General features: G+C 50.9%; 1 protein-coding gene across 1 annotated transcript; it reads left to right on the forward strand.

The window, feature by feature from the left end:
* The first annotated feature begins 2,791 nt into the window (after positions 1 to 2,791).
* Positions 2,792 to 12,718, forward strand: KMO (kynurenine 3-monooxygenase). The gene is made up of 15 exons (XM_030951958.1): positions 2,792 to 2,871; positions 3,951 to 4,020; positions 5,530 to 5,627; positions 6,927 to 7,016; positions 7,196 to 7,244; positions 7,821 to 7,908; positions 8,749 to 8,914; positions 9,422 to 9,493; positions 10,489 to 10,610; positions 11,083 to 11,230; positions 11,653 to 11,710; positions 11,810 to 11,892; positions 12,132 to 12,233; positions 12,318 to 12,377; positions 12,551 to 12,718. Exons 1-15 carry the CDS (start codon positions 2,818 to 2,820, stop codon positions 12,716 to 12,718), a joined length of 1,428 nt encoding a protein of 475 aa, XP_030807818.1. The 5' UTR covers positions 2,792 to 2,817.

The raw sequence follows: 12,718 nt of genomic DNA on the forward strand, positions 1-12,718 counted from the left end.
GTCAGCAGGCAGCTGTGACGTGCTCCTGCAGCCCCTTCTCCCTGCCCAAATGGGGTGGCAAGGCAGACTGTGGGATAAATGTGGGGATCTGACAAGGGGGAGGATCACAGAGGTCCCCCCACCCTGCCCTGCTGCATTGCTGTGCTGTGCAAGGGGCTCCCACCCTGCCTTTTGTGTGTCCCACCCTGCCTTTTGTGTGTCCCACCCTGCCTCTTGTGTGTCCCACCCTGCCTCTTGTGTCTCCCACCCTGCTTTTTGTGTCTCCCCCCCTGCTTTTTGGGTGTCCCTGTGAACCCAGCAGTCACCTGCCACATAAGGCAGGGGTGGGGAAGTGCTCAGGGTCCCAGCAGGGTTTATGTTCTTAAAGCACTGCTGGGACATTTGCTAATCAGAAATTCCTGGGGAAAAAAAAGAAAACCCAAACCACCAGCTAAGAGAAATGGTACAAAGGGAGGGGATTATCAGAAATAATGCTGAGCTTTGCCAGAAGCTTGTGCTTGCAGCTGGAGGGGGTGGGTTTCAAGTGCAGAAATGGTTGAACTTCTCCCCAGGATGCTCCCAAATCCACAGAGCCCTTGAGCCCTGTGCACAGCCAGCTCTTCCTGGGGCTCACTTGCATTGTGCCTTCCCCTGAGCCTGTCCTGCTTGGCTTCCTAGGTGCTAGGAAGTTCTTACATGCCAAGGCTGGTGAAGAAATGCCCCTTGCTAGAGCATGGAAGGGGGGGTGACATGGGGACATGCTGAGAATTCAACTTTTATTTCTGTCCATGGCTCTTTCAGAGCCTTAGTGAACAGGAGAACAGGATGGAGGCAGCTGCAGCCTTGGGCACGGGTGACCTGCTGGCAGGGGGGTCTGCACAGCCCTCTTTAGCAGAGGATTTGAATTCCTGAACAGATTATTTCCCTAATGGGATTACAAGGGATGAGCATGTCTACCTATTTCCCCTTGACACGGGTTTGTAATCTGAACCAGTAAAGAACTCCGAACTCCTGGCTCCTCTCAGGACCAGTGCAATTCACTGCAGAAATCAGTAGGTCTTGTCAGGGCCTTTAAACTTTGTTCTTCCTCTTCTTCAGCTGCCTTCCATCACAAGGTATGAGACCAAACTTTTTTTTTTTTTTTTTGCAGTTGCAGCACTACAGGCTGTTACTAAACACAATAATAACCCTGTTTTCCTTGCTGCAGGTGGCCCACATACTGACAGTACAGGATCCTCTGCAAGTGGACCAGAGCCTTTCTAAAACCAATAAAATCCTGCTGTTCTTCCTCAGACATTGACATGTCTTTTTCTTGAGCACTTTTCCCTCCTTTACTTTTCCCCAGAGGACAGGCTTTAATCCATGCCCATGTTATCCTGTTCATTTTAGTTTTATTTATGACTTCTTAAAAGGCTCACATGGAGTTTTTATCAGGCAACACTTTTTCATGCTCTCAGCAGCCTGGTTTTGCTTAATATAGAAAGATGAATGATGATTTTATAGCACTTTCTCAATATCTTCCCACCTTCTGTTTTTAGAGTGGAGAACATCTGTACACTGGGTTTGCCTGCTGCAGTTTGTGAGTGAGCCTGATTAAGAAAACCCAGGGACCTAAATTTTGTTTGGAATAAAGAAAAGATAGTAACTATCACTGCTGGAAGCTGTCTGTGTTCCAAAAACAATTAATGAATAATTTATTTACTATGCAAAACCTCCCTTGCTCTTTGCCCTCTCTGCTCTGTTGTCTTTGAGATTCTTACTGCTCTCTACAACTTCTCTACCTGAAAGAGGGAATGGCCTCAAGTTGTGAGTTTAGATTGAATATTAGGAAGAAACTCCTGACTGAAAACATTGTCAGGCATTGGAAGAGGCTGCCCAGGGAACTTGAGTCCTGCCCTATCCCTGTAGATCTTTGATAGCCACATAGATGTGGTTTTAGGGTCATAGGGATGATGTTCTTACAGGGCTTTTTCTACCTTAATGATTCTCTGAGCCAAATCTGTTGGGGCCTGGCAGGTTTAGCAATAAATTCTACTTGGTGATACAAATGTCTGCAGTTTCACTGTCTGCTGTTTAATTATTGTATTTGGCTCTAACTGGCTCCTCCCTTTGCAATGCTTGCTGTGGGCAGCACTGGCTCAGCAGAGCATTTCCATGTGAAACGATGCCTGCAGAGATGGCTCCTCACAGCCTTGGCTAAGCCCTGGAAAGCTTCTGCAGAGCAGGCATGGAGCCTCTCCTAAGCATCCCACCCCAAAACGCTGAGCCACACACACACACAGCCTCCTTGGATGAGAGATGTCCTCAAGGATGGGATGAGGCTCCTGGGCAAGAAGTGTGGCTCACATCCCACCCCAAAACGCTGAGCCACACACACACAGCCTCCTTGGATGAGGGATGTCCTCAAGGATGGGATGAGGCTCCTGGGCAAGAAGTGTGGCTCACATCCCACCCTCAGGAGAGGTTCCAGAAGTCACTCCACATTGTCCCACCAGTGCCTCTGCAGTTGCATCCCAGTGAAGCACCAGCAAGAGCCCGGCCCATGGAAGTTCTCCTCCTGCTCGGTGTGTATTGCTTGGAGACTGCAGGATTGCTCTGCAATTTCCAAAGCAGCCTGACTGCCTGACTTTGCCATCTCAACACCCCAGGCTCAGCCAGGCTGACTCCCTGACAGTCTCTGGGCTGGGAGTTAAACTTTAATGTGAATGGGGGGAGAAGAGCCCAGGCATGACTCAGCCACCCACATTCCTTCCCTTCCCCTCCCCTCTGGCAAGGGCTGGGGAGAAGCAGAGGGATCAGAGACAGAGCAGGGAGCTGAGAGCCAGGGGCTGAGCCAGCATGGAGCCCTGGGACCCACGAGGGAAAAGAGTTGCTGTTGTTGGTGGTGGTCTGGTAGGAAATGCCTTTGAGCTGCTGCATGATTGTTTGCTGTAAAAACACTGCTTGAATGTGGGGGTGAATGTTTTTCTTAAAGTCATTCCTCTGTCAGATGATGGGGTGTTGGTTGAGTTCCTGCTGTGGGAGGCTCCTGCTCTTTTCTTGGGAGAAGGGATTGGGGGTTGAATGGAGCAGTAGCCCAGGTACCCTGAACACCAGTCCTTGCTTGGGCTGCCAGGTTCCCCTGTCCCTTGGCTGATTTTGGCTGTAACCAAAGCTCTCATGTGAAATGCTTTGCAAGAGCTGAAACCAGTAAATGCCAGGCTGAGAGGAAACACCTTCCTCTGCCCACTTTTGTTTGGGGATGGCTTTCATCCACTGCTACTTGCAGAGAGGTGTGACACTGAAGGCCAGGCTGAATGGGGCTCTGAGTAACCTGGTCTGGTGGAAGGTGTCCCTGCCCATGGCAGGGGCTTGTGACAAGATGGTCTTTAGCATCCTTTCCAACCCAAACCATTCTGTGAGTCTGTGATTCTATGACAGCTTGGGGCATTGCAGCACCCACGCCTCTCTCTTGACTTTTTGGACATTAACTTCTTGGAAAAGAGTGATGACAGAAGAGCCTGTAGTTCTGACAACAGTTCATAATGGAAATTAAATTTTAAAAAATCATTTTAATTACGAACAGGACATATTTGTAGTGTTCTCCCTCACTGTGTTCCCGAGGGAATGGTGCTATGCCCTGAATACTGGTGAGGAAGGTAAACACAATCCAGAGAGGAGCTGGAGCTTGCCTACACCAGCTCCTGCTGTCTCTGGCTGAAGCGGTGAGCCCTGCTGCATTCAGCTGCTGTGTGTAAACAAGCCTGAGCTTGGTATGACTTTATAAAAAGAGTTTTGATGGGTGGCTTTGTCTTGGAGACCCTGCAAATGCACAGGGCTGGCAGAGGACTGCTCTTCAGTAAAAAATCTGAGGTTCTTGGTCAAAGGACCTCCCTGTTTTTCTGAGCTGCATCCCCTGATCTCTTCTTTGCTGCATCTCAGCAGTGACCTCTGAGATACTTCATCCACCCTTCCTGATCCTTGTCTTGCAGGTGGGTGCACTAAATGCCTGTTTCTTTGCTAGACGAGGTTTCCATGTGGATGTTTATGAAGCCAGAGAAGGTAAGGTCAGCCTGATCATTACTGTGGGAGCTTGCTGAAACTGTAAGAAAGTAATGAAAGCTGAGAGTGGCAGTTTGGGGATATTTTTTTCTTTCCCCCTTTTAGCTCCTGTGGTGGGGAGGAGCACTTATTTGAAGTTCATCTTGTGGGAGGGAACCCACTCTAGCTGCTAAAATGATGCCCTTTTTATATTCTTGGCTTAAACACTGAATCAAATCCTCACCTTTGAGGCCTGGTCTCTGCAGAAAGCATTATACAGCGCTGGGTCAGAAGAAGAGATGGAACCTCCAGGTCCACGAGGCACCACAAAAGAGAAATTAGGAATTAGAGCCAAGCCACTGGCTCAAAGGCAGAGAAATTGTTCATCTTCAGTATCAGTCAGCTGGCAGACAAAAAAGACCTGGGCAGAGGTGGCAAGCCAAGTGGCAGGTGGGAATGATACCATGGAAATAACTCAAGTGTGCAGTGAAGGGAGGGAGGAGCCATGCCTGACTTTCTGTGGTAACTCTTCCTGCCCAGATAGACATCAGAATAGGCAGTTCTGCTGCACAGCTTAATGCTGCCACAGCTTCAAAAAGCCTCTGATTGCTCTTACCTGCCTTCTGAGCTGGATGGATCCTACTGCACTAGTCCAGTTTTTGGCCCATTGCTTACACTGATACGCATGCTGGGATGAGGAGGCTCTGCCCCATGCACTGGCCAGACAACCCAGAACACCGAAATGAGGCAGCTGGGAGGAGGAACAAGCCAATGCCCAGACATTTCCATCTGATCAGCCATGAAGAAGGTTGTGACCGTGTTCACAGGGGTCCGAGGATGAGGGAAGAGATGATGATCTGACTCCATGTTTCAGAAGGCTTGATTTATTATTTTATGATATATATTATATTAAAACTATACTAAAAGAAAAAGCAAGGATTTCATCAGAAGGCTAGCTAAGAATAGAAAAAGAAAGAATGATAACAAAGGCCTGTGGCTCGGACTCTCTGTCCAAGCCAGCTCACTGTGATCGGCCATTAATTAGAAACATCCAACGTGGGCCAATCACAGATCCGCCTGTTGCATTCCACAGCAGCAGATAATCATTGTTTACATTTTGTTCCTGAGGCCTCTCAGCTTCTCAGGAGGAAAAATCCTAAGGAAAGGATTTTTCATAAAAGATGTCTGTGACAGAAGGTGACCTGCCAATGTCCCAAAAAGCATCAGTCTGTGGGCCTCAGCAGAACCTGGCAGGCATCCATTGCTCAGCCTGCTCCGTTTAGAGGGGAAATGGCTCTTCATGCTAATGGCTCTTAGTGTTAACAGCACCCCTTTGGCACGTGGGGTGCTGTCAGAATCCAGCATTCCCTTTGCTGGATTGGAGCTGCTGCTTCTTCCAGGCTAGAGGTGGCACGGAGTTTCCAGGCTGGACTCCCCCTGCCCCTCCTGCTGTTGCTGCAGGGGGTTTGGGAGATGTTTCCCCCCCCCAGCAGGCTGTGCTGTCAGTGCCTCCCTGTCTCTCCCCTGCAGATATCCGAGTGTCCAGCTTTGCCCGGGGCAGGAGCATCAACCTGGCCCTGTCCCACCGGGGACGCCAAGCCCTGCGAGCCGTGGGTATGGAGGAGCAGGTACTCTGCCACCTTCTCTTGCTCTCTGTCCTTTCTTGGCCCTCTTCCACTGCAGTCTGGCTCTTGTTTTGCAGAGATAACTAAAAACTCCACAACTCTGTGAAAGTTGTAACGCCGGTATGTTTATCACAGCGCTGGACACATGTGGAGATTACTCTCCTTAAAAGACATGAGTACTTCTGGGGACTTCAGGTCCTTTTTTATCCCCCTCTCAGATACATATGCATACAAGTTCACCATAGGTTCATACACACTCATTTTTACGAATTTTGCGTGACATTTGCTGCTAGTTCTTCTTTATCAGAAAGAATTCCTAGGTCAGGTTGACCTGCTCTCACAGCAATCTCTCTGTCTCTCTTTATCACTTTCTGTCTCTCCTCTCTTATCTCTGTCCTTCACTGAAGCAGTTTCTCTGAGCCTAGGCTTTGCAGTCAGGCTACATAGCTATGGTTTCTAACCACAGACTCAAAGATGTACGTTTCACCTAAATCAAAATGGATTTCTACTCTGGAGAATTTCTACTCTGTCTCGCTCTCCCCTGCTTCACAGCACATCTGCAGCAGGATCCTGCCCACCCCTGGCAGCTGGACTCTGCTGCTGGCAGGGCAGTGCTGCTGTTCCCTGGGACACCAAGCTCCTTGCAGTGTTTACCTCCCTGCCGTGCTCCCCTCCCTCCTGGAGCAGAGGGCAAGAAGGGCAGGAGTAGATGGGCTCCCAAAAGAGCTGATGCAATACAGCAGGATGCAATAAAGGCAGCTGTTTTCCCCACTGGCATGCCCAGATTTGTATTTTCCCAGAAAACCTTGATCTTTGGGCTGACCCCTGAAATCCATCCACACTGCTTTCTGCCCAGCACGCCTGGCTGGGAGCCCTGCATTCTCCTGCAGGGTACTGGCTGCCATTTAACATCCAGCTGCTGGCACTGGTGGGATCTCCTGCTCCCTGGGTCCCTGCAGAGGAGCCCAGGCTTTGACAACACACATCCCAGTCCCAGGCTGTAATTTGGCTTTCATCCCCTGCCCTGTCCAGCACTCTGGGATTTTTCATGTCCCCTCCATCCAAAAACCAATTTCCCTTTGATTTTTATGAGCGTGAGCTTGTAAGTAATCTCAGTAAAGTGTAGTGAATTGACATGACAGCCCTGCTCAAGTTTTCCCTGGTGATCTGGAAATGTGTGAGGAAAGAACCCCCCATTCTCCCTGGAGTGCAGTGCTTGGGGGAGGGGATGATGCTTGGTAAGTTGCACTAAAACCCCACAGTTTTGACCAGGAGTGTGGGTTGTGTTCCCTTCTGTTTCAGATTGTGGCCAAGGGCATTCCCATGAGGGCAAGGAGGATACACACACCTTCAGGGAAGAAATACTCCATCCCTTATGGGAAGAAGGACCAGGTACTGGAGCTGCTTTGCAGAGCACAAGAGGTCTTTGTTAGCATTTGTGTCTCTGTGTCATGGACAGTGTGGGGCTCATGGATGTGGGAGAGGCTGGAGAGAATGAGGGAAGGGGATGGTTTCCTGTCTGCCCATGCAGAGTGTCCTTCAGCAAAGCTTTCTGCTTGTTTGCCTTGCAGTACATTCTCTCTGTGGACAGAGCAAATTTAAACAAAGAGCTGCTCACAGGTAGGTTGTCACTTCTGTTTGCAAATTCTTCTAACACACTTTTTGCTGGGGATTTAGGGTTTGCTCCATGACTAGAAGACTTTGAGCCCCAAGCTCCCTTACCCAGCTCTCAGAAAGTACAAACCTGAACGAGCAGAGGAAAACCTGTGCTGGTTCCCAGCTGAGCAGGAGACACCTCCCCAGTCTTGCCATGGTTTGTGGCATTTTCCATAACCCCTGATTGTACAGAGACAAATAGAAATTGGGGCTCTATGGCAAATCAGACCAGACCAAATTTATGCCAATTCCCCACTGACTGCAGGCACCTCATCCCACCCTGAACTTCAGTGGAGTGATGGTGCAAAGCAGTCAATGACTCATGTCACTGTGGGGAAGAAAAAGATCCTTGCAGGATTCCTTGCATTTTTCCAGTAGTTTAAACCCTGGTTGACCAATCCCAGTGTGCCCTGCCTGCTGGCCCTCATGCAAATGCAAATTTTTTGCTGTAATGGCAAAAATCCCTATAATTTAGGGATCTCTTGGAAATATTTTTTGCAGTCAGAATAAACCCCTCTACATTTAGTTGTCTTTTCACAGCTGCTGAGAAGTACTCCAACACTAAACTGTTCTTTGGACACAAGCTCCTCGGGTGCAACGCAGAGCTGGGGACATTATCCATAAAAAGGTAATCCCTGGACAAGCGTGGGATCGAGCACTGTGCTCAGTTAGTTTCTGCTTAATCATTCATAAAACCTCAAACAATTGAGCAATCTCAGTTTTGAAACTACTGTGCAGGCAAAACCTTGTGCCAGCTCTGGAAAGGAGAGACATCAAGGCAGCATTCCCTCATGGGGAGATGAGAGAGGTTTAAGCAACTCCCTAACCCCCAGGCTGGCAGCAGGCACACACTTCCTGACCTGTGCAGGGGATAAACTACCAGTATCCATGGCACTGGGTTCAGGGACAGACTGCTCATCAGGGAGGGTGGGTAACTGGTGATGCCCCATCCCTGGGAGTGTTCCAGGCCAGGCTGGATGAAGCTCTGAACACCCTGGTGTTGTGTCTCTGCCCGTGGCAGGGGGTGGAACGGGCTGAGCTTCAAGGTCCCTTCAAACCCAAACCACTCTGAGGTTCCATGACCTTGCTCCACAATCTTTCACAGAAGTTCTGGTCCTGCCCCCATCCTCCTGGCAGGTGCTGCAGGCTCTGCAAACCAGCAGCGTTATCCCAAAAGTGCATTGCTGGGTAGACATGGCAGAGTTATGCTTTTGATAAAAACTACAGGGTAATTATTCGTCCTAATGCTGTGCTTCCCAGGCCAATCTTCCCCCCATCCTAGAAGACTGTTAATACATTTTAATTAATTTATTTAATTAACACATTTAGCAAAAGGCAGATCCTCTGGGCCACAGTGGTGCTCAGCTGGCCTGGATTTACAGGAGGATTAAGCACAGAATCATGGAATGGTTAGGGCGGGAAGGGGCCTTAAGGAGCAGATGGATCCAAGGTACTGTCCTGCTTTCAGATCTGACCAGCAGACCTTGGAAGTGACCTATGATCTCATCGTGGGGTGTGATGGAGCCTTCTCAACAGTCAGGAAACAGTTCATGAGGCAAACACGCTTCAACTACAGCCACGAGTACATTCCTCATGGCTACATGGAGCTGACCATCCCTCCCAAAGATGGAGATGTGAGTGTGCCTGTCCCAGGGCTGCTACAACCTTCCCAGGCTGGATATCCCACCCCCTTCTCACTGTGGCTCTGCTGCAACAGCTTTGGAAGAGTTAATTTCTCACCTGGGGTTCAGGCAGGGGATTAAACCTTTCCTAAGATAAGGCAGGGACATCTTCCTCTTCCAAAAGTGGGGCCAACGTTGGTACCTGCATGCAAAAATCCTAGAGAGCCTGTCCTGGAGTGGTGGGATTAATTCTGGCTCTGAGAGATCCTGGAGGTATGGGAACATGTCTTTGAGGACATCAGCAATTGCAAAGCATCAGATTTTTGCCCGTATTTCTTACCCTTTCCTCTTTCCCTTGCTCTGTGTCTCCCTGAAGCACCAGGGACCAGAAAGGGGTCCTGCAGTTGTTGCATCTTCCCATGGGAACTGTTGTGGTGGTGTGCAGGGCAGCCAGAGCCTGGGCTGGGGCAGCTGAGCAGGGCAGGTCAAGGATACAAGGCAATTTTCTTTCTCTTCCAGTTTGCCATGGAACCAAACTACCTCCACATCTGGCCGAGGAACACCTTCATGATGATTGCACTGCCCAACATGGTGCTGAGCCAGGCCCTGTTCTCCTGGGGCACAGCATGGGGCTGGTGGGGATGAACAGCTGTGGTGGCAATGATTGGGAGGGTCAGGAGTCACAGGATAACCAAAACACAGAATCAATGAGATTGGAAAAGACCTCTGAGATCACAGAGTCCAACCATGACCCAATACCACCTCATCAACCAGACCATGGCACTGAGTGCCACATCCAGTCTTTCCTTAAAAACCTGCAGGGACAGCGACTCCACCAGCTCCCTGGGCAGCCCATTCCAATGTCTGATCACCCTTTCTGTGGAGAAATTCTTCCTAATGCCCAGTTTAAACCTCCTCTTGTGCAGTTTAAGACTGTGTCCTCTCATCTTGTTCCTTGTTACCTGGGAGCAGAGCCTGACCCCCACCTGGCTACATCCCCTTGTCAGAGTGTTGTAGAGAGTGATGAGGTCTCCAGAGTGTTGTAGAGAGGGATGAGGTCTCCACTTCAGCCTCCTTTTCTGCAGGCTAAACATCCCCAGCTCCCTCAGCTACTCCTCACAGGACTTGTGCTCCAGCTCCTTCACCAGCTCTGTTGTCCTTCTCTGGACATGCTACCAGCACCTCAATGTCCTTCCTGAACGGAGGGGCCCAGAACTGGACACTGCACTCGAGGTGTGGCCTCCCCAGTGCTGAGTACAGGGGAAGAATCACCTCCCTGCTCCTGCTGGCCACAGTTTCTCACACAAGCCAGCTGCCACTGGCCTCCTTGGCCACCAGGGCACATACTGGCACATGTCCAGAGAAGAGCCAGGAGGGACACCCAGCCTGTGCCAGGCTGACCACAGCCTGAGGGGGTGCAGGGCAGGGTGCTCAGAGCCAGTCCTACCTCGCAGTGCTGAGTAGGTACCTGTGGCACCTCTCTGGGTCACTGTGATTGCCAGGTGGCAGGCTGGGCACTGAGCTGCTGCTTCAGGTGTTCTCTCTGCTCTCTGGGCTTCTCACTGACCCTCTTTCCTGGCTGGCAGGACAAGTCCTTCACCTGCACGCTCTTCATGCCCTTTGAGGAGTTTGAGAAGCTCACAACAGGAGAGCAAGTGCTGGGGTTTTTCCAGACCTACTTCCCAGATGCCATTCCCCTCATCGGAGAGTAAGTGTTCCCATCTCCCCTTTTCACTCATCAACACAGGTATCTATTCTGGGATGGGCTTTTTCTTGGATGACATCAACAGTGATAGGCAGTTTCCTTTCCTCTTAAAATGAATTATCCCAGGACTTCATATTAACTGAGAAACTCAGATACTCTCTGGTATGTCCTTCCCACATTGACCAACATCTACCACCGCTCACAGTAAGAAGACCAAGATGTCAGTAATCAAGATATTGATTTAACATTAATTAAGGTCTGTGCAGAACTTAAAACCTGCAGACAAAATGTCTGGGCCACAGGGGGGAAGCTGACTTCCACATTTTTCCCAGCACAAGCAGCCTAGTGCACAGGCTTGGGGATTGCATACCAGAGCTGACAGTGTCTGTGGCCTGGCTTCCTCAGCTTGGCTGTGGCACGGCTTGCTCTTCTCTCTTGTGGTCCCCCACACCAAAATCTGTTGTTTTACCTGAAGGCAAGAGCTGAAGCACGATTACTTTTTGCTGCCAGCCCAGGCCATGATCTCTGTGAAGTGCTCCTCCTACAACCTCTCCTCCCGGTGCGTGCTGATGGGAGATGCTGCTCATGCTGTTGTGCCCTTCTATGGACAGGGCATGAATGCAGTAAGTTCGTGGCTGGCCTGTCCCTGTTGGTGGGGATCCCACTCCTTTCACCCACAAATGCCTGGTTTTAGTGTTTAACTCTGTGGAGTTCATGGGCTGGCCTGTCCCACAGCCTCATGTCCTCTGCACTGGCAGGGGTTGAGCTCCCATCAGGATGTCCTCCTGGGAAGGACTGGGGACAGGGTGGTGAGGCCACCTTCCCATGGAGCAGAGGATGATATGGGAGGGGGGTCCAGGCAGCTGGGAAGGGCAATCCCCTCGATTTCCCTCAAGACTCCTGTCAGAGGGGCCTGGACTGAGACTCCTGCTCTGAAGCTGTGGTCAGTGGGACCAAACAGCTACACCAGCTACGCATCCATGAGAGCACGTCTCCGGAATGTGTGGGTCCTTTATGCCTGTTAACCCCCTAATATTCCTCCCAGGGCTTTGAAGATTGTCTGGTCTTTGATGAATTGATGGACCAGTTCCACAATGACCTCGGTAAGTGAGGTGGCTGGGGACGTGAGGGAGCAGAGGAACCTGAGGGCAGCTGGGTGCCCTGCAGGGAGCTGCCTGTGAACTGCTTCTTTCTTCTCCCAGCTGCCTGCCTCCCTGAGTTCTCCAGACTGAGGGTGCCAGATGACCATGCAATCTCGGATTTAGCCATGTACAATTATGTAGAGGTAGGTGAGCCCCACACAGGCCTGTGGTTCCAGGGCCAGGCACACAGCAGAGCTCTCAGGATGCACGCAGCAGGCAGGCTGGGCTCTCATCCTGGAAGGCTTTAGCCTCAGAGCTCCTTGGGAATGTCACTGGGGCTGAGGAAGCCCTGCATCCCCTCCAGGACATTGGGAGAGCTGGCAAAGCACAGGGGAGCTCTGGCAAAGCCCATGGCACAGGGGTGACTGCTGCTCTGTTGCAGATGCGCGAGCACGTCAATTCCGCATGGTTCATCTTCCGCAAGCGCGTGGACAACCTCCTGCACGCCCTCATGCCCTCCACCATCGTCCCACTGTACACCATGGTAAGCCAGCCTGTCATTCCGCACTTCTCTGAGCTCCTGCTGCCTGGCTTTGGCATGGTGACATTCTCCTGCACCCCCTCCCAGGTGACCTTCACCAGAATTCGCTACCACGAGGCCCTTCAGCGCTGGAAATGGCAGACAAAGGTTGGTGAGGGGTGGTGCCCACCTTCCCCATGCCACTTGGCCTTGGGAGCATCCTGCGCACCAGCCCTGCTCAGCTTTGGTGGTGGGATGTTCTCAGGTGTGATGACTTTGCTTGGTGCTGCAGGGTAGGGGCCAGCCTGTGACGATGTTGGGGTTTCTCTTTGCACCTGCAGGTAATTAATCGAGGGCTCGTTGTAGTGGGGGCAGCAGGACTGGGCGGCACCTACCTGCTGATAAAGCGCCTGGCACGGAACCTGAACTTCTGCTTGGAAGACTTGTGGGGCTGGCCCCATTATCTGAAGAATATTGGAAGTCTTCCCTTTGGCACAAGAGTGGATTAA

The sequence above is a fragment of the Camarhynchus parvulus genome, chromosome 7 (assembly GCF_901933205.1).
Source record: "Camarhynchus parvulus chromosome 7, STF_HiC, whole genome shotgun sequence".
Classification (NCBI taxonomy): domain Eukaryota; kingdom Metazoa; phylum Chordata; class Aves; order Passeriformes; family Thraupidae; genus Camarhynchus; species Camarhynchus parvulus.

Coding starts and splice junctions, on each gene's coding strand:
- KMO (XM_030951958.1), top strand. CDS start 2,818: ATGGAGCCCTGGGACCCACGAGGGAAAAGAGTTGCTGTTGTTGGTGGT. Junction 11,231..11,652: donor ATGGACAGGGCATGAATGCA/GTAAGTTCGTGG, acceptor TATTCCTCCCAG/GGCTTTGAAGATTGTCTGGT. Junction 12,234..12,317: donor TCGTCCCACTGTACACCATG/GTAAGCCAGCCT, acceptor ACCCCCTCCCAG/GTGACCTTCACCAGAATTCG.